Below are 24,700 nucleotides of genomic sequence, written 5' to 3'. Positions count from 1 at the left end.
CAAAAGTACGCTGACTCACGTCAATGTAGAACAACAGACCGCTGAAACAGCTGCTCCGGTAGAGGGATTGCATAGTCCAATCAATCAATCTCCAAAGGAAGTTGAAGTATTAAAATCACAAATGAGGTCACTAGTAAACGACTTGCTGAAAGCCCAGAAAAAGCTGGAGGCAGAGGTACACATGAAGAAGTCTCTTCAGGAAAGATGTCTGGATTTGGAACAAGAGCTGGCTAACGTCCAGCTGGGTATGGAGGAAATAGAAGACCCTCTCGCTGGCCTAGATCAGGACTCCCACCATACAGAAATCATGGAGGAGCACCGAAAGTCTACGGAACATCGGGAGAAGGTGGCTCTACTACGGAAAAAGGAGGAAGAGAAGGAGGAACTGCGCATGCAGCTGGCAGCTGAGAGTGGAGCCCAGAGAGTCTCCAAGAAGCAGAAAAGGAAAAGTCGAAACAGAAGATGACCCATCTGAACCATTATTACCTCTACCAGATCACACACGTGGTCCCTCCGAATGGAGCCAAATCAGTTCGGAAGTTCAAGCTGTTAAATCCATGAAAGGACTATTGAATGAGTAACGTGAACTGACTACACCACAGAGATTGAATCTGTGAACTGTTTTCCACAGAGACTGAATCTGTGATCTGTTTTGACATGAAGTTATCTATGTATCTATGTTATTCTGTTATGTAAACCTGAAGTTATATATGTATATATGTTATTACGTTATGTTAAATGGGGAGATGACTGTAAAGCTAGGAAGGGAGGAATGTTGTGTATGTAATATGTGTGCTACTTTGAACCTATGGACAGGACTGCACTACTTGTAGGGCGTAGTGATACGCAGTACCACTCCTGGCCATAGGGGTATAAATAGTACTGTGGGTACTGATCTCCCCTCAGTTCCCGCCTGTGGGCATGAAGTAAAGACCTATGTATAGTCCCTACGTCCAACCAGTAAAGACCTGTTTGAGTTATACGTTTAAGTCTTTGTGTTAATTGTTCAGTACAATACACATACTTAACAAAGCTCACTGCCCTGCTCTCTCCCCATAGAACTGTATCGATCCCAAAATAATCCCACTGCCCCGCTCTCACCTTAGCCCTGTATCAATCCCAAACTAATCCCACTGCCCCGCTCTCTCCCCATAGCCCTGTATCAATCCAAACTAACCCCATTGCCCCACTCTCTGCCCATAGCACTGCATCAGTCCCAAACTAATCTCACTGCCCCGCTCTCACCATAGCCCTGTATCAATCCCAAACTAATCCCACTGCCTCGCGCTCTCCCCATAGCCCTGTGTCAATCCAAACTAACCCCACTGCCCCGCTCTCTCCGCATAGCCCTGTATCCATCACAAACTTATTCCCATTGCCTCGCTCTCCCCACGGCCCTGTATCAATCCCAAACTATTCCCAGTGCTCTTCTCTCTCCTCATAGCACTGTATCAATCCCAAAGTAATCCCACTGCCTCACTCTCTCCCCATAGCCCTGTATCAATCCAAAATAATCCCACTGCCCCGCTCCCTCCCCATAGCCCTCTAACAGTCCCAAACTAATCCCACTCACCCGCACTTCACGTAACCCTGTGTCAATCCCAAACCAACCTCACTGCCCCGCTCTCTCCCACAGCTCCTGTATCAATCCCAAACTAATCTCACTGCCCCGCTCCCTCCCCATAGCCTTGTATCAATCCCTAACTAATTTCACTGCCCCGCTCTCCACCCATAGCCCTGTATCAATCCAAAACAAATCCCACTGCCCCGCTCTCTACCCAAAGCCCTGTATCGATCCCAAACTAATCTCACTGCCCCACTCTCTCCTCATAGCCCTGTATCGATCCAAACTAATCCCACTGCCCCGCTCTCTCCTCATAGCCCTGTATCAATCCAAACTAATCCCACTGCCCTGCTCTCTCCCCATAGCCCTGTATCAATCCAAACTAATCCCACTGCCCTGCTCTCTCCCCAAAGCCCTGTATCGATCACAAACTAATCCCACTGCACGGCTCTCTCCCCATAGCCCTGTATCGATCCCAAACTAATCCCACTGTCCTGCTCTCCCTATAGCCCTGTATCAATCCCAAACTAATCCCACTGCCCCGCTCTCTCCCCATAGCCCTGTATCGAACCCAAAGTAATCCCACTGCCCCGCTATCTCCATAGCCCTGTATAAATTCCAAACTAATCATACTGCCCCGCTCTCTCCCCATAGCCCTGTGTCAATCCAAACTAATCTCACTGCCCCGCACTCTCCACATACCCCTGTATCGCTCCCAAAATAATCCCACTGCCCGTCTCTCTCCCCATAGCCCTGTATCGATCCCAAAGTAATCCCACTCTCCCACTCTCCCGATAGCCCTGTATCAATCACAAAGTAATCCCACTGCCCCACTCTCTCCCCATAGCCCTGCATCAATCACAAACTAATCCCACTTCCCCGCTCTCTCCCCATAGCCCTGCGTCAATCCCAAACTAATCTCACTGCCCCGCTCTCTCCGCATAGCCCTGTATCGATCCCAAAATAATCCCACTGCCCCGCTCTCACCTTAGCCCTGTATCAATCCCAAACTAATCCCACTGCCCCGCTCTCTCCCCATAGCCCTGTATCAATCCAAACTAACCCCATTGCCCCGCTCTCTCCCCATAGCCCTGCATCAGTCCCAAACTAATCTCACTGCCCCGCTCTCTCCCCATAGCCCTGTATCGATCCCAAAATAATCCCACTGCCCCGCTCTCTCCCCATAGCCCTGCATCAGTCCCAAACTAATCTCACTGCCCCGCTCTCTCCCCATAGCCCTGTATCGATCCCAAAATAATCCCACTGCCCCGCTCTCACCATAGCCCTGTATCAATCCCAAACTAATCCAACTGCCCCGCTCTCTCCCCATAGTCCTGTATCAATCCAAACTAACCCCACTGCCCCGCTCTCTCCTCATAGCCCTGTATCAATCCAAACTAACCCCACTGCCCCGCTCTCTCCTCATAGCCCTGTATCAATGCAAACTAACCCCACTGACCCACTCCCTCCCCATAGCTCTGTTTCAATCCCAAACTAATCCCATTGCCCCACTCTCTCCTCATAGCCCTGTCTCAATCCAAATTGACCCCACTGCCCCACTCTCTCCCCATAGCCCTGTGTCAATCCCAAACTAACCTCGCTGCCCCACTCTCACCCAAAGCTCCTTTATCAATCCCAAACTAATCTCACTGCCACACTCTCGCCCCATAGCCCTGTATCAATCCAAACAAATCCCACTGCCCCACTTTCCTCATAGCCCTGTATCAATCCCAAATTAATCCCACTGCCCCGCTCTCCCCTCATAGCCCTGTATCAAACCCAAACTAATCTCACTGCCACACTCTTTCCCCATAGCCCTGTATCAATCCAAACTAATCCCACTGCCCCGCTCTCTCCTCATAGCCCTGTATCAAACCCAAACTAATCTCACTGCCACAGTCTTTCCCCACAGCCCTGTATCAATCCCAAACTAATCTCACTGCCCCGCTCTCTCTTCATAGCCTTGTCTCAATCCCAAATTAATCCCACTGCCCCGCTCTCCCCAGAGCCCTGCATCAATCCAAACTAACCCCACTGCCCCGCTCTCTCCCCATAGCCCTGTAACAATCCCAAACTAATCCCACTGGCCCACTCTCTGCCGAGAGCCCTGTATCGATCCCAAACTATCCCACTGCCCCGCTCTCCCCATAGCCCTGTATCAATCCAAACTAATCCCACTGCCCCACTCTCCTCATAGCCCTGTAACAATCCCAAACTAATCCCACTGGCCCACTCTCTGCCGAGAGCCCTGTATCGATCCCAAATTATCCCACTGCCCCGCTCTCCCCATAGCCCTGTATCAATCCAAACTAATCCCACTGCCTCGCTCCATCCACATAGCCCTGTAACAATCTCAAACTAATCCCACTGCACCACTCTCTCCCCATAGCCCTGTATCAATCCCAAATTAATCCATTTGCCCTGCTCTCCCCATAGCCCTGTATCAATCCAAACTAATCCCACTGCCTCGCTCCATCCCCATAGCCCTGTAACAATCCCAAACTAATCCCACTGATCCACTCTTCACATAACCCTGTGTCAATCCCAAACCAATCTCACTTCCCTGCTCTCTCCCACAGCTCCTGTATCAATCCCAAACTAATCCCACTGCCCCGCTCTCTCCCCATAGCCCTGTATCAATCCAAACTATCCCCATTGCCCCGCTCTCTCCCCATAGCCCTGCATCAGTCCCAAACTAATCTCACTGCCCCGCTCTCTCCCCATAGCCCTGTATCAATCCCAAACTAATCCCACTGCCCCGCTCTCTCCCCATAGCCCTGTATCAATCCAAACTAACCCCACTGCCCCGCTCTCTCCTCATAGCCCTGTCTCAATCCAAATTGACCCCACTGCCCCACTCTCTCCCCATAGCCCTGTGTCAATCCCAAACGAATCTCACTGCCACACTCTCTCCCTATAGACCTGTATTAATCCAAACTAATCCCACTGCCCCACCTTCCTCATAGCCCTGTATCAATCCCAAATTAATCCCACTGCCCCGCTCTCCCCCATAGCCCTGTATCAAACCTAAACTAATCTCACTGCCACACTCTCTCCCCATAGCCGTGTATCAATCCAAACTAATCCCACTGCCCTGCTCTCTCCTCATAGCCCTGTATCAATCCCAAACTAATCCCACTGCCCCGCTCTCCCCATAGTCCTGCATCAATCCAAAATAACCCCACTGCCCCGCTCTCTCCCCATAGCCCTGCATCAATCACAAACTAATCCCACTTCCCCGCTCTCTCCCCATAGCCCTGCGTCAATCCCAAACTAATCTCACTGCCCCGCTCTCTCCCCATAGCCCTGTATCGATCCCAAAATAATCCCACTGCCCCGCTCTCACCTTAGCCCTGTATCAATCCCAAACTAATCCCACTGCCCCGCTCTCTCCCCATAGCCCTGTATCAATCCAAACTAACCCCATTGCCCCGCTCTCTCCCCATAGCCCTGCATCAGTCCCAAACTAATCTCACTGCCCCGCTCTCTCCCCATAGCCCTGTATCGATCCCAAAATAATCCCACAGCCCCGCTCTCTCCCCATAGCCCTGCATCAGTCCCAAACTAATCTCACTGCCCCGCTCTCTCCCGATAGCCCTGTATCGATCCCAAAATAATCCCACTGCCCCGCTCTCACCATAGCCCTGTATCAATCCCAAACTAATCCCACTGCCCCGCTCTCTCCCCATAGTCCTGTATCAATCCAAACTAACCCCACTGCCCCGCTCTCTCCTCATAGCCCTGTATCAATCCAAACTAACCCCACTGCCCCGCTCTCTCCTCATAGCCCTGTATCAATGCAAACTAACCCCACTGACCCACTCCCTCCCCATAGCTCTGTTTCAATCCCAAACTAATCCCATTGCCCCACTCTCTCCTCATAGCCCTGTCTCAATCCAAATTGACCCCACTGCCCCACTCTCTCCCCATAGCCCTGTGTCAATCCCAAACTAACCTCGCTGCCCCACTCTCACCCAAAGCTCCTTTATCAATCCCAAACTAATCTCACTGCCACACTCTCGTCCCATAGCCCTGTATCAATCCAAACAAATCCCACTGCCCCACTTTCCTCATAGCCCTGTATCAATCCCAAATTAATCCCACTGCCCCGCTCTCCCCTCATAGCCCTATATCAAACCCAAACTAATCTCACTGCCACACTCTTTCCCCATAGCCCTGTATCAATCCAAACTAATCCCACTGCCCCGCTCTCTCCTCATAGCCCTGTGTCAAACCCAAACGAATCTCACTGCCACAGTCTTTCCCCATAGCCGTGTATCAATCCAAACTAATCCCACTGCCCCGCTCTGTCCTCATAGCCCTATATCAATCCAAACAAATCCCACTGCCTCACTCTCTCCCCATAGCCCTGTATCAATCCAAAATAATACCACTGCCTCGCTCCATCCCCATAGCCCTGTAACAATCCCAAACCAATCCCACTTCCCCGCTCTCTCCCACAGCTCCTGTATCAATCCCAAACTAATCTCACTGCCCCGCTCTCAACCCATATCCCTGTATCAATCCCAAACTAATTTCACTGCCCCGCTCTCTCCCACAGCTCCTGTATCAATCCCAAACTAATCTCACTGCCCCGCTCTCAACCCATATCCCTGCATCAATCCCAAACGAATCTCACTGCCCCGCTCTCAACCCATATCCCTGTATCAATCCCAAACTAATTTCACTGCCCCGCACTCAATGCATAGCCCTGTATCTATCCCAAACTAATCCCACTGCCCGGCTCTCTCCCCATAGCCCTGTATCGATCCCAAACTAATCCCACTGTCCCGCTCTCCCCATAGCCCTGTATCAATCCCAAACTAATCCAACTACCCCGCTCTCTCCCCATAGCCCTGCATCAATCCCAAACTAATCACACTGCCCCACTCTCTCCAAATAGCCCTGTATCAATCCCAAGCCAATCCCATTGCCCTGCTCTCCCCATGGCCCTGCATCAATCCCAAACTATTCCCACTGCTCCTTTCTCTCCTCATAGCCCTGTATCAATCCAAAATAATCCCACTGCCTCACTCCATCCACATAGCCCTGTATCAATCCCAAACTAATCCCACTGCCCCGCTCTTCTCATAGCCATGTATCAATCCCAAAATAATCCCACTGCACCACTCTCTCCCCATAGCCTTGTATCAATCCAAACTAATCCCACTGCCTCGCTCCATCCCCATAGCCCTGTAACAATCCCAAACTAATCCCACCGACCTATTCTTCACATAGCCCTGTGTCAATCCCAAATCAATCTCACTGCCCCACTCTCTCCCAAAGCTCCTGTATCAATCCCAAACAAATCTCACTGCCCAGCTCCCTCCCCATAGCCCTGTATCAATCCCAAACTAATTTCACTGCCCCGCTCTCAACCCATAGTCCTGCACCAATCACAAACTAATCCCATTGCCCGGCTCTTGCCCCATAGCCCTGTATCGATCCCAAACTAATCCCACTGTCCCGCTCTCAACCCATAGCCCTGTATCAATCCCAAATTAATCCCACTGCCCGGCTCTCTCCCCATAGCCCTGTATCGATCCCAAACTAATCCCACAGTCCCACTCTCCCCATAGCCCTGTATCAATCCAAACTAATCCCACTGCCCCACTTTCCTCATAGCCCTGTATCAATCCCAAATTAATCCCACTGCCCCGCTCTCCCCCATATCCCTGCATCAAACCCAAACTAATCTCACTGCCACACTCTCTCCCCATAGCCGTGTATCGATCCCAAACTATCCCACTGCCCCGCTCTCCCCATAGCCCTGTGTCAATCCCAAACTAATCTCACTGCCCCGCTCTCACCCAAAGCTCCTGTATCAATCCCAAACTAATCACACTGCCGTGCTCCCTCCCCATAGCCCTGTATCAATCCCAAACTAATTTCACTGCCCCACTCTTAACCCATAGCCCTGTATCAATCCCAAACTAATCCCACTGCCCGGCACTCTCCCCATAGCCCTGCATCAATCCCAAACTAATCCCACTGCCCCGCTCTCTCCATAGCCCTGTATCAATCCAAACTAATCCCAATGCCCCGCTCTCTCCTCATAGCCATATATCAATCCAAACTAATCCCACTGCCGCACTCTCTCCCCATAGCCCTCTATCAATCCAAAATAATCCCACTGCCCCGCTCCCTCCCCATAGCCCTGTAACAATCCCAAACTAATCCCTCTGCCCCACTCTTCACATAACCCTGTGTCAATCCCAAACCAATCTCCCTGCCCGCCTCCCTCCCACAGCTCCTGTATCAATCCCAAACTAATCTCACTGCCCCGCTCTCAACCCATAGCCCTGTATTAATCCCAAACTAATCCCTCTGCCCCGCTCTCTCCCCATAGCCCTGTATCGATCCCAAACTAATCCTACTGCGCGGCTCTCTCCCCATAGCCCTGTATTGATCCCAAACTAATCCCACTGTCCCGCTCTCCCCACAGCCCTGTATCAATCCCAAAGTAATCCCACTGCCCTGCTCTCTCCATATAGCCCTGTATCGATCCCAAACTAATCCCATTGCCCCGCTCTCCCCATGGCGCTGTATCAATCCCAATCTATTCCCACTGCTCTTCTCTCTCCTCATAGCCCTGTATCAATCCCAAAATAATCCCACTGCCCCGCTCTCTCCTCATAGCCCTGTATCAATCCAAACTAATCCCACTGCCTTGCTCCATCCCCATAGCCCTGTAACAATCCCAAACTAATCCCACTGACCCACTCTTCACATAACCCTGTGTCAATCCCAAACCAATCTCACTTCCCCGTTCTCTCCCACAGCTCCTGTATCAAACCCAAACTAATCCCAGTGCTCATGTCTCTCCCCATAGCCCTGTATCAATCGCAAATTAATCCCTTTGCCCTGCTCTCCCCATAGCCCTGTATCAATCCAAACTAATCCCACTGCCCCGCTCTGTCCTCATAGCCCTATATCAATCCAAACAAATCCCACTGCCTCACTCTCTCCCCATAGCCCTGTATCAATCCAAACTAATCCCACTGCCCCGCTCTGTCCTCATAGCCCTGTAACAATCCCAAACTAATCCCACTGCCTCACTCTCTCCCCATAGCCCTGTATCAATCCAAAATAATCCCACTGCCTCGCTCCATCCCCATAGCCCTGTAACAATCCCAAACTAATCCCACTGACCCGTTCTTCACGTAACCCTGTGTCAATCCCAAACCAATCCCACTTCCCCGCTCTCTCCCACAGCTCCTGTATCAATCCCAAACTAATCTCACTGCCCCGCTCTCAACCCATATCCCTGTATCAATCCCAAACTAATTTCACTGCCCCGCTCTCTCCCACAGCTCCTGTATCAATCCCAAACTAATCTCACTGCCCCGCTCTCAACCCATATCCCTGTATCAATCCCAAACTAATCCAACTGCCCCGCTCTCTCCCCATAGCCCTGCATCAATCCCAAACTAATCACACTGCCCCGCTCTCTCGACATAGCCATGTATCAATCCCAAGCCAATCCCATTGCCCTGCTCTCCCCATGGCCCTGCATCAATCCCAAACTATTCCCACTGCTCCTTTCTCTCCTCATAGCTCTGTATCAATCCAAAATAATCCCACTGCCTCACTCCATCCACATAGCCCTGTATCAATCCCAAACTAATCCCACTGCCCCGCTCTTCTCATAGCCATGTATCAATCCCAAACTAATACCACTGCGCGGCTCTCTCCCCATAGCCCTGTATCGATCCCAAACTAATCTCACTGTCCCGCTCTCCCCATAGCCCTGTATCAATCCCAAAATAATCCCACTGCACCACTCTCTCCCCATAGCCCTGTATCAATCCCAAAGTAATCCCTTTGCCCCGCTCTCCCCGTAGCCTTGTATCAATCCAAACTAATCCCACTGCCTCGCTCCATCCCCATAGCCCTGTAACAATCCCAAACTAATCCCACTGACCTATTCTTCACATAGCCCTGTGTCAATCCCAAATCAATCTCACTGCCCCACTCTCTCCCAAAGCTCCTGTATCAATCCCAAACAAATCTCACTGCCCAGCTCCCTCCCCATAGCCCTGTATCAATCCCAAACTAATTTCACTGCCCCGCTCTCAACCCATAGCCCTGCACCAATCACAAACTAATCCCATTGCCCAGCTCTCTCCCCATAGCCCTGTATCGATCCCAAACTAATCCCACTGCCCGGCTCTCTCCCCGTAGCCCTGTATCGATACCAAACTAATCCCACAGTCCCACTCTCCCCATAGCCCTGTATCGATCCCAAACTAATCCCACTGCCCGGCTCGCTCCCCATAGCCCTGCATCAATCCAAACTAATCCCACTGCCCCGCTCTTCACATAGCCCTGCGTTAAACCCAAACCAATCTCACTGCCCCACTCTCTCCCCATAGCCCTTTATCAATCCCAAACTAATCCCACTGCCCGGCTCTCTCCCCATAGCCCTGCATCAATCCCAAACTAATCTTACTGCCCCGCTCTGTCCCCATAGCCCTGTATCGATCCCAAACTAATCCCACTGCCCGGCACTCTCCCCATAGCCCTGCATCAATCCGAAACTAATCTCGCTGCACCACTCTCTCCCCATAGCCCTGTATCGATCCCAAACTAAGCCCACTGCCCCGCTCTGTGCTTAGCCCTGTATCAATCCCTAACTAGTCACAGTCCCGCTCTCTCCTCATAGCCCTGTATCAATCCAAACTAATCCCACTGCCCCACTCTCTCCCCATAGCCCTGCATCAATCCAAACTAACTCCACTGCCACGCTCTCTCCTCATAGCCCTGTATCAATCCAAACTAACCCCTCTGCCCCGCTCTCTCCCGACAGCCCTGTATCCATCCCAAACGTATTCCCATTGCCCCGCTCACCCCATGGCGCAGTATCAATCCCAAACTATTCCCACTGCCCCGCTCTCTCCTCATAGCCCTGTATCAATCCAAACTAATCCCATTGCCCCGCTCTCCCCATGGCCCTGTATCAATCCCAAACTAATCCCACTGCACAACTCTCTCCCCATAGCCCTGTATCAATCCCAAACTAATCCCACTGCACCACTCTCTCCCCATAGCCCTGTATCAATCCAAACTAATCCCACTGCCCCGCTCTCTCCCCATAGCCCTGTATCAATCCCAAACTAATCCCACTGCACCACTCTCTCCCCATAGCCCTGTATCAATCCCAAACTAATCCCACTGCACCACTCTCTCCCCATAGCCCTGTATCAATCCAAGCTATTCCCACTGCCCCGCTCTCTCCCCATAGCCCTGTATCAATCCCAACCTAATCCCACTGCACCACTCTCTCCCCATAGCCCTGTATCAATCCAAGCTATTCCCACTGCCCCACTCTCTCCCCATAGCCCTGCATCAATCCCAAACTAATCACACTGCCCCGCTCTCTCCACAAAGCCCTGTGTCAATCCCAAGCTAATCCCATTGCCCTGTTCTCCCCGTGGCCCTGTATCAATCCCAAACTAATCCCACTGCCCCGCTCTCCTCATAGCCCTGTATCAATCCCAAAATAATCCCACTGCACCACTCTCTCCCCATAGCCCTGTATCGATCCCAAACTAAGCCCACTGCCCCGCTCTGTGCATAGCCCTGTATCAATCCCTAACTAGTCACAGCCCCGCTCTCTCCCCATCGCCCTGTATCAATCCAAACTAACTCCAATGCCACGCTCTCTCCTCATAGCCCTGTATCAATCCAAACTAACCCCACTGCCCCGCTCTCTCCCGATAGCCCTGTATCCATCCCAAACGTATTCCCATTGCCCCGCTCAGCCCATGGCGCTGTATCAATCCCAAACTAATCCCACTGCCCCGCTCTCTCCTCATAGCCCTGTATCAATCCAAACTAATCCCATTGCCCCGCTCTCCCCATGGCACTGTATCAATCCAAGCTATTCCCACTGCCCCGCTCTCTCCCCATAGCCCTGTAACAATCCCAAACTAATCCCACTGCCCCACTCTGTCCCCATAGCCCTGTATCGATCCCAACCTAATCCCACTGCCCGGCACTCTCCCCATAGCCCTGCATCAATCCCAAACTAATCTCGCTGCACCACTCTCTCCCCATAGCCCTGTATCGATCCCAAACTAAGCCCACTGCCCCGCTCTCAACCCATAGCCCTGTATCAATCCCAAACTAATCCCACTGCCCGGCTCGCTCCCCATAGCCCTGCATCAATCCCAAACTAATCACACAGCCCCGCTCTCTCCCCATAGCCCTGTATCAATCCAAACTAATCCCACTGCCCCGCTCTGCACATAGCCCTGTGTCAATCAAAAACCAATCTCACTGCCCCACTCTCTCCCCATAGCCCTTTCTCAATCCCAAACTAATCCCAGTGCCCGGCTCTCTCCCCATAGCCCTGCATCAATCCCAAGCTAATCTCGCTGCACCACTCTCTCCCCATAGCCCTGTATCGATCCCAAACTAAGCCCACTGCCCCGCTCTTTGCATAGCCCTGTATCAATCCCAAACTAATCACACAGTCCCGCTCTCTCCTCATAGCCCTGTATCAATCCAAACTAATCCCACTGCCCCGCTCTCTCCCCATAGCCCTGTATCAATCCAAACTAACCCCACTGCCCCGCTCTCTCCTCATAGCCCTGTATCAATCCAAACTAACCCCACTGCCCCGCTCTCTCCCGATAGCCCTGTATCCATCCCAAACATATTCCCATTGCCCCGCTCTCCCCATGGCGCTGTATCAATCCCAAACTATTCCCACTGCGCGGCTCTCTCCTCATAGCCCTGCATCAATCCAAACTAATCCCACTGCGCGGCTCTCTCCTCATAGCCCTGCATCAATCCAAACTAATCCCGCTGCCCCGCTCTCTCCTCATAGCCCTGTATCAATCCAAACTAATCCCACTGCCCCGCACTCTCCTCATAGCCCTGTATCAATCCCAAACTAATCCCATTGCCCCGCTCTCCCCATGGCCCTGTATCAATCCCAAACTAATCCCACTGCACCACTCTCTCCCCATAGCCCTGTATCAATCCAAACTAATCCCACTGCCCCACTCTCTCCTCATAGCCCTGTATCAATCCAAACTAATCCCACTGCACCACTCTCTCCCCATAGCCCTGTATCAATCCAAGCTATTCCCACTGCCCCGCTCTCTCCCCATAGCCCTGTATCGATCCCAAACTAATCCTACTGCCCCGCTCTCTCCTTAGTCCTGTGTCAATCCCAAACTGATCTCACTGCCCCGCTCTCACCCAAAGCTCCTGTATCAATCCCAAACTAATCTCACAGCCCCGCTCTCTCCCCATAGGCCTGTATCAATTCCAAACTAATCTCACTGCCCAGCTCTCTCCCCATAGCCCTGTATCAATCCCAAAATAATCTCACTGCCTGCTCTCTCCCCATAGCCCTGTATCGATGCCAAACTAATCACACTGCCCGGCTCTCCCCCCATAGCCCTGCATTAATCCCAAACTAATCCTACTGCCCCGCTCTCTCCCCATAGCCGTGTATCGATCCCAAACTAATCCCACTGCCACACTCTCTCCCCATAGCCCTGTATCAATCCAAACTAATCCCAATGCCCAGCTTTCTCTCCATAGCCCTGTATCAATCCCAATCTAATCCCACTGCCCCACCCTCTCCCCAAAGCCCTATATCAATCCAAACTAACGCCACTGCTCTGCTCTCTTCCCATAGCCCTGTAGCAATCCCAAACTTAATCCCATTGCCCCGCTCTCCCCATGGCCCTGTATCAATCCCAAACTATTCCCACTGCTCTTCTCTCTCCTCATAGCCCTGTATCAATCCAAACTAAACCCACTGCCCGGCTCTCTCCATAGCCCTGTATCAATCACAAACTAAACCCACTGCACCACTCTCTCCCCATAGCCCTGTATCAATCCCAAACTAATCCCACTGCCACACTCTCTCCCCATAGCCCTGTATCAATCCAAACTAATCCCACTGCCCTGCTCTCCTCATAGCCCTGTATCAACCCCAAACTAATCCCACTGCCCCACTCTCTCCTCATAGCACTGTATCAATCCAAACTAATCCCACTGCCCAGCTCTCTCCTCATAGCCCTGTATCTGTAGTGTATGTACCTTTAAGAGAGAACTACTCTTACAGCTCCTGTATACTGTAGTACCGGCAGTGACCACACCTGTATATAAGCCTTGAGCATGCCTCTGTACCCCCAGTCTTGAGACTACCCTACTCCAGTAAACACCTGTTGATTGTTAAGTTACAGCATCCGTGTAGTTATTGAAAAACATCATACTCTCAGAATCACGGATCTAACAGTGGCGAAAAATGTCGATTCGAATCTACCTGCAACTCTGCATTTCCCTTCAAGGATTCGCTCCGGGAGGGCGGTGGAAGAAAGTCGAGGCCAGAAGCACGGGCGTCAACCACGAGCAACTGCCCAGTCGTCTGGCAGAGAGTGAACATCGCAGGGGAGGCTGTGGAGAGCCGGGCTTGGTTCCCCAGCCACGACGATCAGCAACAGACTGACGACAGGTACAGCGCAGACCCTTCCTGGACAGCGGCGGCTGGAGCCGACCGACGGCAGACAAAAAGCCGAGCAGCGTCGACGGGGTAAGAGAGAGGGTGAAGCGCACAGGGCGCAGCCGGGAGTTGAAAACCGAGTGGCGTCGAGGAAAAACAAAACGGAGAGAGAGAGGGTAAAGCAGCAGCCGGATTCAGGACCAAGCGGCGGAAATGGGAAAGGCGCACAGAAAAAAAACGTGCAGGGCACAGCCAGGGCTCAAGGATTGAACAGTGTCCGCGAGGAGAAGAAGGGAGAGCGCGGGAGACGCCATTGAGCCGCGGAGAAGAAGGAAAAGCGCGGGAGACGCCATTTTGTGCCAGCAGAGAAGAAGGGAGAGCGCGGGAGACGCCATTTTTGACAGTTAAATCACACCCAGGGATGCCGAAGAGTGGCAGTATCTCTACGTTCGACAATGAAGTCGAAGATTGGGCGACATATGTGAAACGTATTCAGGTGTACTGCAGGGTGAATGAAGTGCCAGATGCTAGGAAAGCATTGTTTTTGTTAAATTCCATGGCTGCAAAAACTTATGGGTTACTTCGAAACCTAATAACCCCAGAGAAGCCCGTGAATTAGAATTTCGAAAGCATAGTAGAAATCCTACAGGACCACTTAAACCCCACACCGCTGCTGATAGCAGAAAGTTCCATAAAAGGAACCAACATAAAGATGAAAGCAATGTTGAGTACTTAACGGAACTGCGCAAGCTATCGAAACACTGCCAGTTTGGAGTGGGACTAGCAGATATGTTAAGGGACAAGTTTGTGTGTGGGCTTCAAAGTGAAAGAACCCAGAAACGGCTTCTATCAGAAAAGGATCTTACGCTGGACAATGCTTTCAGCATGGCAGTATCACACGAAGCAGCCGCAAGGGGCGCTGCAGAGATACAACGGAGACCGCAAGAATATGGCACCAATGAAATGTCCCATGGAACAGGGAAGTGTTATCGCTGCAGCAGAACAACACACGACCAGAAGGATTGTTGGTTCAAGGACGAAGTCTGCAGACAGTGTGGAAAAGCAGGACACATAGCAAGAGTCTGCAGGTCTGGGAAGAAAACCAACAGCAAGAAATCTCCACAGGAGAAGTACAAAAAGGTACACAAGGTGATGGACAGTAGTTCAGATGAACAGAAAAGTGATACAGACTCCGGAAGCGAGGAGCTGGGTTGTCTGAAACTACATAAGGTAACCAAAATGGAGGATCACCAGACTATCTGGGTTACACTCAAGATAGACGGAGTCCAAGTGAAAATGGAATTGGACACAGGATCAGCCCTAACAGTCATAAACCAAAGGGACTACAAGTGGCTATTTTCACATATACCCTTGAAAGCTACAGAGATCGTCTTGAAGACGTACACGGGGCAAAAAGTCTACCCCAAAGGAAAAATAAGGGTGAAAGTGATATACAAAGGCCAGGAAATACCTAAAATGGACTGATATGTATTGCCAGATGGAGGACCACCACTGTTAGGACGTGAATGGATCCGGAAGATACAATTAGCTTGGCATTCCATACAGGCACTGAAGGTTGAGGCCAAAAAGGATGACGACGTCACACCTGGGAGACTGTCAAAAATGCTAACTGACGCAAAAGAAGTGTTCCAGGAGGGACTCGGAACACTAAAAGGCATAACAGCAACGATTAAAATAGAGGAAAACGCAAGCCCAAAGTTTCTTAAGGCCAGACCAGTGCCTTATGCGATCAGACCAGCCATCGATGCAGAGCTGGAAGGGTTGGAACGTTCAGGAGTACTGCCCAAAGTAGACTGGAGCGAGTGGGCTACACCCATCGTTCCTGTAATGAAGAGCTCGTTGAGTAAAACGCCAGGGTAACCAAAGAAGGTCCGCATCTGTGGGGATTTTAAGGTGACAGTGAACCCAGTCCTTCACACGGTACAATATCCGCTTCCACGAATTGAGGATATTTTCGCCTCGCTATCTGGAGGTAAACGCTTCACCAAAATTTATCTAGCCCAGGCGTACTTGCAAATGGAGGTAGAAGAAGCCTCGAAACAATACCTCACGATCAACACTCATAAAGGTCTCTACCAATACAACCGGCTGGTGTTTGGGGTAGCATCGGCTCCGGCTATTTGGCAAAGGGCGATGGATCAAGTCCTGCAAGGGATTCCAGGGACCCAGTGTTATTTGGACGACATCCTGGTCACGGGCAAAAATGACAGTGATCACCTCGCCAACCTGGAGAAGGTGCTCACCAGATTAAAGGAATATGGGCTACGAGCTAATCGCCACAAGTGCGAGTTTTTCCAGAAGCAGATCTCGTATTGTGGCCACGTTATCGATGAAGAGGGATTACATAAGTCCCCTGAAAAGATTGAGGCAGTAGTCAAGGCTCCAGCACCGGAAAATGTGTCACAACTGAGGTCGTTCCTCGAGCTGGTAAACTACTACCATAAGTTCTTACCAAATTTGTCTACGGTATTACACCCACTGAACACCCTACTGCAAACAGGGGTACCATGGAAGTGGAATGACGAATGTAAATGAGCTTTCCAGAAGTGCAAAGAATTGATCACATCAAAAGAGGTGTTGGCCCATTTCAACCCAGCACTACCAATTCGTTTGGCATGTGATGCATCACCCTATGGTATTGGAGCGGTGCTGTCGCACAAATTCCCAGACGGGTTGGAGAGGCCAGTAGCCTTTGCGTCTCGGTCTCTAACCTCAGCCGAGCGCAACTATGCCCAGATTGACAGGGAGGCCCTCAGCCTAGTATGGGGAGTAAAAAAATTCAACCACTATCTGCATGGGCAGAAGTTCACCTTGCTGACTGACCACCAACCACTTGTCTCCATCTTTAATCCTAAGAAGGGCGTTCCAGTGATGACTGCACAACGGTTACAAAGATGGTCCCTGTTTCTAGGGGCGAATCAATATGAAATAGAATATAAAGGCACGAAACAGCATGGAAACGCTGATGGGCTATCATGCCTACCACTGCCTACTGTGGAGGAAGCACCAGCAGTGGACCCTATCGAGATATTTTATTCGTCAATAATTGAACGATTGCCAGAAACGAACGCGGATATAGAGAAGGAGACCCGCAATGATCCGACGCTGTCTCGGGTATAAGATTTGACGGTGAGGGGATGGCCAACACATGGCGACTCACAGTTGCCAGCATTCTCATCCAGAAGAGAACAGCTGTCAGTATGCCAGGGGACAGTGATGTGTGGATCCAGAGTGGTGATTCCACCCAAGTTAAGGGAGAGAGTGCTAAATGAGCTTCATGAAGGTCATCTGGGAGGGGTGAAAATGAAAAGCCTTGCTAGGGCTTATGTGTGGTGGCCGGGAATCGATCAACAAATCGAGGACCTAACCAAGAGCTGCTCAGGATGCCAGAAGTTCCAAAATGCACCACCACATGCCCCTCTACACCCATGGGAGTGGCCCTCCTCTCCATGGCAACGGGTGCATATTGATTTCGCTGGTCCATTCATGGACTCAATGTTCTTAATAGCAGTGGATGCTCATTCGAAGTGGCCTGAGGTGATAAAAATGTCCTCAACACTACAGAGAAAACGATTGCAGTCCTACGGACCATATTTGCCAGGAACGGCTTGCCAGAGCAGATTTGCTCTGATAATGGATCAGTTTGTGTCCAAAGAGTTTCGGAAATTTATGAGAAGGAATGGGTTAAGGCATTACATATCCGCCCCGTATCATCCAGCCACAAATGCGTTGGCTGAGAGGTTCGTACAAACCTTTAAAAAGGCGATAAAGGCCATTTGTGACGATGAAATTCCACTACAGCATAAGGTGGACAATTTCTTATTAGCCTACAGAAATGCGACACATGCAGTTACCAACCAGACCCCGGCCATGATGTTCTTTAACCGAAGGTTGAGATCTCGTCTGGATTTGCTCAGACCAAATGTGCGAAGAAATGTTGAGGATAAACAATTCCAGCACATCAATGAGAAGCCGACAAGGAGCTTCAACGTAGGACAACCAGTCTTGGCCCGTGACTACCGAACAGAGAAATGGCAAACCGGAACGATATACACCAGGCAGGGGCCATTAATGTACACAGTGGATGTCGGGGAGAACATTGTGAGACGCCACGTCGATCAGATCCTAGCGTCACAGGAACGAGTCAACCCCATGTCTCGCGTACCTGGGTATGAACCCGACATACCAGTAGCATCTACCTCAGAACCAGTAGCAGTGGAAACCGATGAACTAACCGACGAAAAGGGGCCAGAATCGCCTCCGCACCAAGAACAAGAACCTCGGGAAAGGCGCTATCCCAAAAGGATCAGGAAGCCGCCCCAAAGACTGAATCTATAAATGGACGATCGTTGTTTAATGTACATGTTAAAGTGTTAATTGTTATTTGAATATTATGGGTACTGCTAATCTAAAAGGGGAGGAATTGTAGTGTATGTACCTTTAAGAGAGAACTACTTTTACAGCTCCTGTATACTGTAGTACCGGCAGTGACCACACCTGTATATAAGCCTTGAGCATGCCTCTGTACCCCCAGTCATGACACTACCCTACTCCAGTAAACACCTGTTGATTGTTAAGTTACAGCATCCGTGTAGTTAATGAAAAACATCATACTCTCAGAATCACGGATCTAACAGTATCAATCCAAACTATTCCCACTGCCCTGCTCTCCTCATAGCCCTGTATCAATCCAAACTAATCCCACTTCCCCGCTCTCTCCCCATAGCCCTGTATCAATCCCAAACTTATTCCCATTGCCCCGCTCTCCCCATGGCCCTGTATCAATCCCAAACAAATCCAACTGCCCCGCTCTCTCCCCATAGCCCTGTATCAATCCAAACTAAACCGACTGCCCGGCTCTCCCCATTGCCCTGCATCAGTCACAACCTAATCCCACTGCCCCGCTCTCCCCCTATAGCCCTGTATCAAACCAAACTAACCCCACTGCCCCGCTCTCTCCCCATAGCCCTGTATCAATCCCAAATTAAACCCACTGCCCCACTCTCTCCACATAGCCCTGTATCGATCCCAAACTATCGCACTGCCCCGCTCCCCCCTATAGCCCTGTATCAATCCAAACTAACCCCACTGCCACACTCTCTCCCCATAGCCCTGTATCAATCCCAAATTAAACCCACTGCCCCACTCTCTCCACATAGCCCTGTATCGATCCCAAACTATCGCACTGCCCCGCTCTCTCCCCATAGCCCTGTATCAATCCAAACTAACCCCACTGCCACACTCTCTCCCCATAGCCCTGTATCAATCCCAAACTTATTCCCATTGCCCCGCTCTCCCCATGGCCCGGTATCAATCCCAAACTATTCCCACTGCTCTTGTCTTTCCTCATAGCCCTGTATCAATCCCAACTAATCCCACTGCCCTGCTCTCTCCTCATAGCCCTGTATCAATCCAAACTAACCCCACTGCCCCGCTCTATCCCGATAGCCCTGTATCCATCCCAAATGTATTCCCATTGCCCCGCTCTCCCCATGGCGCTGTATCAATCCCAAACTATTCCCACTGCTCTTCTCTCTCCCTATAGCCCTATATCAATCCAAACGAATCAAATCAAATCAAATCAAATCAAATCAACTTTTATTGTCATTGTTAGTGCACAAGTGCAGTACAACGAAATGTAGGCTTGCGGCTCCCGAGAGTGTACAATTTGGATTAGGACACTTAAACATTTCAACATACATTTGTACATATATATTAGCATAAATATGACCATAATAAAGTGCATCGGCAGATGTGCAGGCTTTAGTGTTTATTTGTGGAGTTCAGTAGGATGACAGCCCTGGGAAAGAAGCTGTTCCTAAATCTGGTCGTACGGGTGCAAATGCATCTGTAGCGTCTTCCAGATGGTAGGAGGGCGAACAGACTGTGGCTGGGGTGGGTAGGGTCTTTGATGATGGACCGTGCCCTCCGTAGGCAGCGTTTCTGATATATATGTTCTATGGTCGGTAGCCGGGTGCCGGTAATGCGTTGGGCAGTTTTGACTACCCGCTGCAGGGCTTTCCGGTCATGGGAGCTACAGCTGCCGTACCATACCGTGATACAGTTTGTCAGGATGCTCTCTATAGTGCAGCGGTAGAAGTTAGAGAGGATCGGGGGTGACAGATTACATCCCTTCAGCCTCCTCAAGAAATATAGGCGCTGCTGGGCCTTCTTCACCAGAGAGGAGGTGTTGAGGGACCAGGAGAGGTCTTCCGTGATGTGGACTCCGAGGAACTTAAAGCTGGCCACCCTTTCCACCTCCGCCCCATTGATGTGGATGGGGGTGTGCCTTCCGCCTTTGGACTTCCTGAAGTCCACGATTATTTCCTTTGTTTTCTTAGTGTTAAGGGCCAGGTTGTTGTCAGCGCACCACTTCACGAGATGCTGGACCTACTCCCTGTAGGCTGACTCATCGTTGTTGGTGATCTGGCCTACTACCGTGGTGTCATCTGCGAACTTGATGATGGTGTTGGAACCATTAACAGCCACACAGTCGTGGGTGAAGAGGGAGTAAAGGAGGGGGCTCAGCACACATCCTTGTGGGGCCCCCGTGTTCAGGGTCAGGGGGGGGGAGGTGTGGTTACCTAATTTGACAGACTGGGGTCTGTTTGTTAGGAAGTCAAGGGTCCAGTTGCAGAGGGAAGTGTTCAGGCCAAGAGTTTGGAGTTTGGTGGCCAGCTTGTTGGGGACGATAGTGTTGAATGCTGAGCTGTAGTCTATAAACAACATTCTGATGTAGGTCTCCTTACCATCTAGGTGATTCAGTGCCGAGTGTAGAGCAGTTGTGATTGCATCCTCCGTTGATCTGTTTCGGGTTTTAGTCCCGCCTACATCGACTTCCGGCCAATCCACGCGATTTTCCCTTGGTTGACCTTGTTGAGCCCGCCCAGCGGGCTCAGCAGGCCAATTAAGGGCCGTCCGGCAACAGGTGACATCACAGACTGAAATTTCATCTGTCAAGACGTCTTGACAGATGAAATATCAGTGTTTCACAGCTGTTTGAAGCTGTCAAACACTGACAGTCTGACTTCTAACCTGAGTCCTTCTCCACAGACTCAGTTAGAACTCTCACTGGCAATGAAAGCTGAAGGCTGTCACTTTTGACAGCTCGCAGCCATTTTGCTTTCAGTGCCGGCTGAGTGATGGACTCCCGAAACCTAGAGGAAGAAAGGCTGTTTAGGTAAGTACAGGTAATTTAAACTTCTTTACACACTTTAGACACACCAAACACACTTACCTTTGCACTCATGCACCCATCACTCACCTGAACACTGACATCGTGACTCCTCCAAGTCCTTCAACCCGACGGCCCGCCTGCTCTAACCTGGTGTGGTTTGGAGCCATCGAGAATCTCACACGACACCCCTCAAAATAGGGATTAGGCTAAAAACTGCCTGTTAACTACCTGTCAACAGGCATTTAATTGGCACTAATCCCTTCCCGCCTCGGGTCAGCGGGTCCCAGTGCGTGGTGGGTACTTGCCTCCTGTGAAACTTATGCGGAGGCGGGTTTTGGGCGGGACGGTGTCGGGACCCCCGAATTCGGGATTTTAGCCCCCCGCACGCCTAAAAGCCCGCCTCACGGCACACTGAAAATCAAGGCCTTTGTGTTTCTCTCTCTCCCCAGTTTCTGTTTCTCTCTTTCTCTCCTTCCCCTGTTTCTGTTTCTCTCTCTCTCCCCAGCTTGTGTTTCTCTCTCTCCCCCCAGTTTGTGTTTCTCTCTCTCCCTCCCCCAGTTTGTGTTTCTCTCTCTCCCTAGTTTGTGTTTCTCTCTCTCTCCCCCCAGTTTGTGTTTCTCTCTCTCCCTCCCCTAGTTTGTGTTTCTCTCTCTCCCCAGTTTGTTTCTCTCTCTCTCCCCCCAGTTAGTGTTTTCTCTCCCTCCCCCAGTTAGTGTTTTCTCTCCCTCCCCCAGTTCGTAGAAATTAGAAAAATAGGAGCAGGAGTAGGCCATTCGGCCCTTCGAGCCTGCTCCGCCATTCAATATGATCATGGTTGATCCTCTATCTCACTACCATCTTCCCGCTCGCTCCCCATACCCCTTGATGCCTTTTGTGTCTAGAAATCTATCTGTCTCCTTCTTAAATATATTCAGTGACTTAGCTTCCACAGCCTTCTGTGGTAGAGAATTCCACAGGTTCACCACCCTCTGAGTGAAGAAATTTCTCCTCATCTCAATCCTAAATGTCCTACCCCGTATCCTGAGACTGTGACCCCTCATTCTAGACCCCCCAGCCAGGGGAAACATCCTCCCTGCATCCAGTCTGTCTAGCCCTGTCAGAATTTGATACGTTTCAACGAGATCAAATCAAATCAAATATCAAATCAAATCCCACTGCCCCGCTCTCTTCCCATAGCCCTGTAACAATCTCAAACTAATCCCACTGCCCTGCTCTCTCCCCGTAGCCCTATTTCAATCCAAACTAATCCCACTACCCCATTCTCTCCTCATAGCCCTGTAACAATCTCAAAATAATCCCACTGCCCTGCTCTCTCCCCGTAGCCCTGTATCAATCCAAACTATTCCCACTGCCCCACTCTCTCCCCATAGCCCTGTATCAATCCAAACTAATCCCACTGCCCCACTCTCTCCCCATAGCCCTATATCAATCCCAAACTAATCCCACTGCCCCGCTCTCTGCCCATAGCCCTGTATCAATCTCAAACTAGTCCCACTGCCCCGCTCTCTGCCCATAGCCCTGTATCAATCCCAAACTAATCCCACTGCCCCACTCTCTCCCCATAGCCCTGTATCAATCCCAAATTTATCCCACTGCCCTGCTCTCTTTCCATAGCCCTGTATCAATCTCAAACTAGTCCCACTGCCCCACTCTCTCCCTATAGCCCTATTTCAATCCAAACTAATCCCACTACCCCACTCTCTCCTCATAGCCCTGTATCAATCCCAAACTAATCCCACTGCCCCGCTCTCTCCCCACATCCCTGCATCAATCCCAAATTAATCCCACTGCCCCGCTCCCTCCCCATAGCCCTGTATCAATCCAAAACTAATCCCACTGCCCCCTCTCTCCCCACAGCCCTGTATCAATCCCAAACTAATCTCACTGCCCTGCGCTCTCACTACATCCCTGTATCAATCCCAAACTAATCCCACTGCCCCGCTCACTTCCCATAGTTCTGTATCAATCCCAAACTAATCCCACTGCCCTGCTCTCTCCCATAACTCTGTATCAATCCAAACTAATCTCATTTTCCCGCTCTCTCCCCATAGCCCAGTATCTGTATTGGAGGAGGGGAGAGTCTATGGGCAGTGTGATTGTAGGAGGGGATAGTCTATGGGTAGTGTGATTGGTGGAGGGGATAACTATGGGTGGTGTGATTGGAGGAGAGGATTTTCTATGGGCAGTGTGATTGGAGGAGAATAGTCTATTGGCAATGTGATTGGAAGAGGGGTAGTCTATGGGTGGTGTGATTGTAGGAGAATAGTCTATGGGCAATATGATTGGAGGAGAGGATAGTCTATGGGTGGTGTGATTGGAGGAGAGAATAGTCTATGGGCGGTTTGATTGCAGGAGAGGAGAGTCTATGGGTGGTGTGATTGGAGGAGGGGAGAGTCTATGGGCAGTGTGATTGGAGAAGGGGAGAGTATATGGGCAGTGTGATTGGAGGAGGGGAGAGTCTATGGGCGTTGTGATTGGAGGAGGGGACAGCTTATGGGCAGTGAGATTGGAGGAGGGGAGAGTCTATGGACGGTGTGATTGGAGGAGGGGAGAGTCTATGGACAGTGTGATTGGAGGAGGGGAGAGTCTATGGACGGTGTGATTGGAGGAGGGGTAGTCTATTGGCAATGTGAATGGAGGAGGGGAGAGTCTATGGGCGGTGTGATTATATGGGGCACTCTATATGACCTGGGGTGTGGATTTAGGAGTGATGTTATGTGGTGAAGGAGCTATCCCTGCTATACTCATTGTCAGGCCTGGGCTTGATAGTAGTGGAATAGAGTGCTGTGGGAGAGAGTAGGTTGGTTGAGAGAAGGAATCGTGGGATAGGAGAGAATGTATAGATGGATTGCAAGTCTGGTTGGATGTAGGCTTGCAGCAAAGAGCAATAGATGAGGATACGACAGTGAGAGAGTAGAAGTGAGGGGGAGGATGGAAAATGGAGCAAAGTTGATCGCAGCATGAGTACTCGTGGATGCGATCCCGGACTGCAGCAAGGTTACCGAGACATGTACTTACACGATTGGTACGGTGCTGATCCAACTAACCGCTGCGGCCAGGAGCAGAGAGAAGCCGCTGTACCACTGGAGCGAGGCAGCATACAAACTGTTGAACACGACGGTGGAAATCACGTCTGTTAGAGCTACAGCTGACTGTAGCCAGGCAAAAATGGAACCTGAGAGAAAATCATGGGCTTCAGACACGGGCTGTGGAGCTACGGTGATTAACAGCACTGCTCTGCATGATAGTAACTGAACTAATCGACTCAAACGGGAGTCACACACGTCCAGATTGTCCCAGTGCACCATAATGTCGATTATGTTCACGCAGACTTGACTATTCCAATGCTCTCCTGGCCGGCTGCCCACCTTCCATCCTCCATAAACTTCAGCTCATCCAAAACTCTGCTGCCCGTATCCTAACTCGCACCAAGTCCCGTTCGCCCATCACCCCTGGGCTCACTGACCTACAT

The 24,700-nt window shown here is 50.8% G+C and overlaps 1 protein-coding gene across 1 annotated transcript in view; it reads right to left on the bottom strand.

Moving 5' to 3' along the window:
- The window catches only part of LOC147108433 (solute carrier family 46 member 2-like), a 111,506-nt gene that overhangs the window by 11,885 nt on the left and 74,921 nt on the right, over positions 1 to 24,700 (bottom strand). The window contains exon 3 of the mRNA XM_086005070.1: positions 24,247 to 24,403. Within this exon, the coding sequence (XP_085861196.1) occupies positions 24,247 to 24,403 (157 nt within the window). The remainder of the gene's footprint in view (positions 1 to 24,246; positions 24,404 to 24,700) is intronic.

The sequence above is a fragment of the Somniosus microcephalus genome, chromosome 13, assembly GCF_052327205.1.
Source record: "Somniosus microcephalus isolate GS21.2 chromosome 13, FLI_Smic_1.0, whole genome shotgun sequence".
Classification (NCBI taxonomy): domain Eukaryota; kingdom Metazoa; phylum Chordata; class Chondrichthyes; order Squaliformes; family Somniosidae; genus Somniosus; species Somniosus microcephalus.
This window is presented reverse-complemented; position numbering and strand designations above follow the sequence as displayed.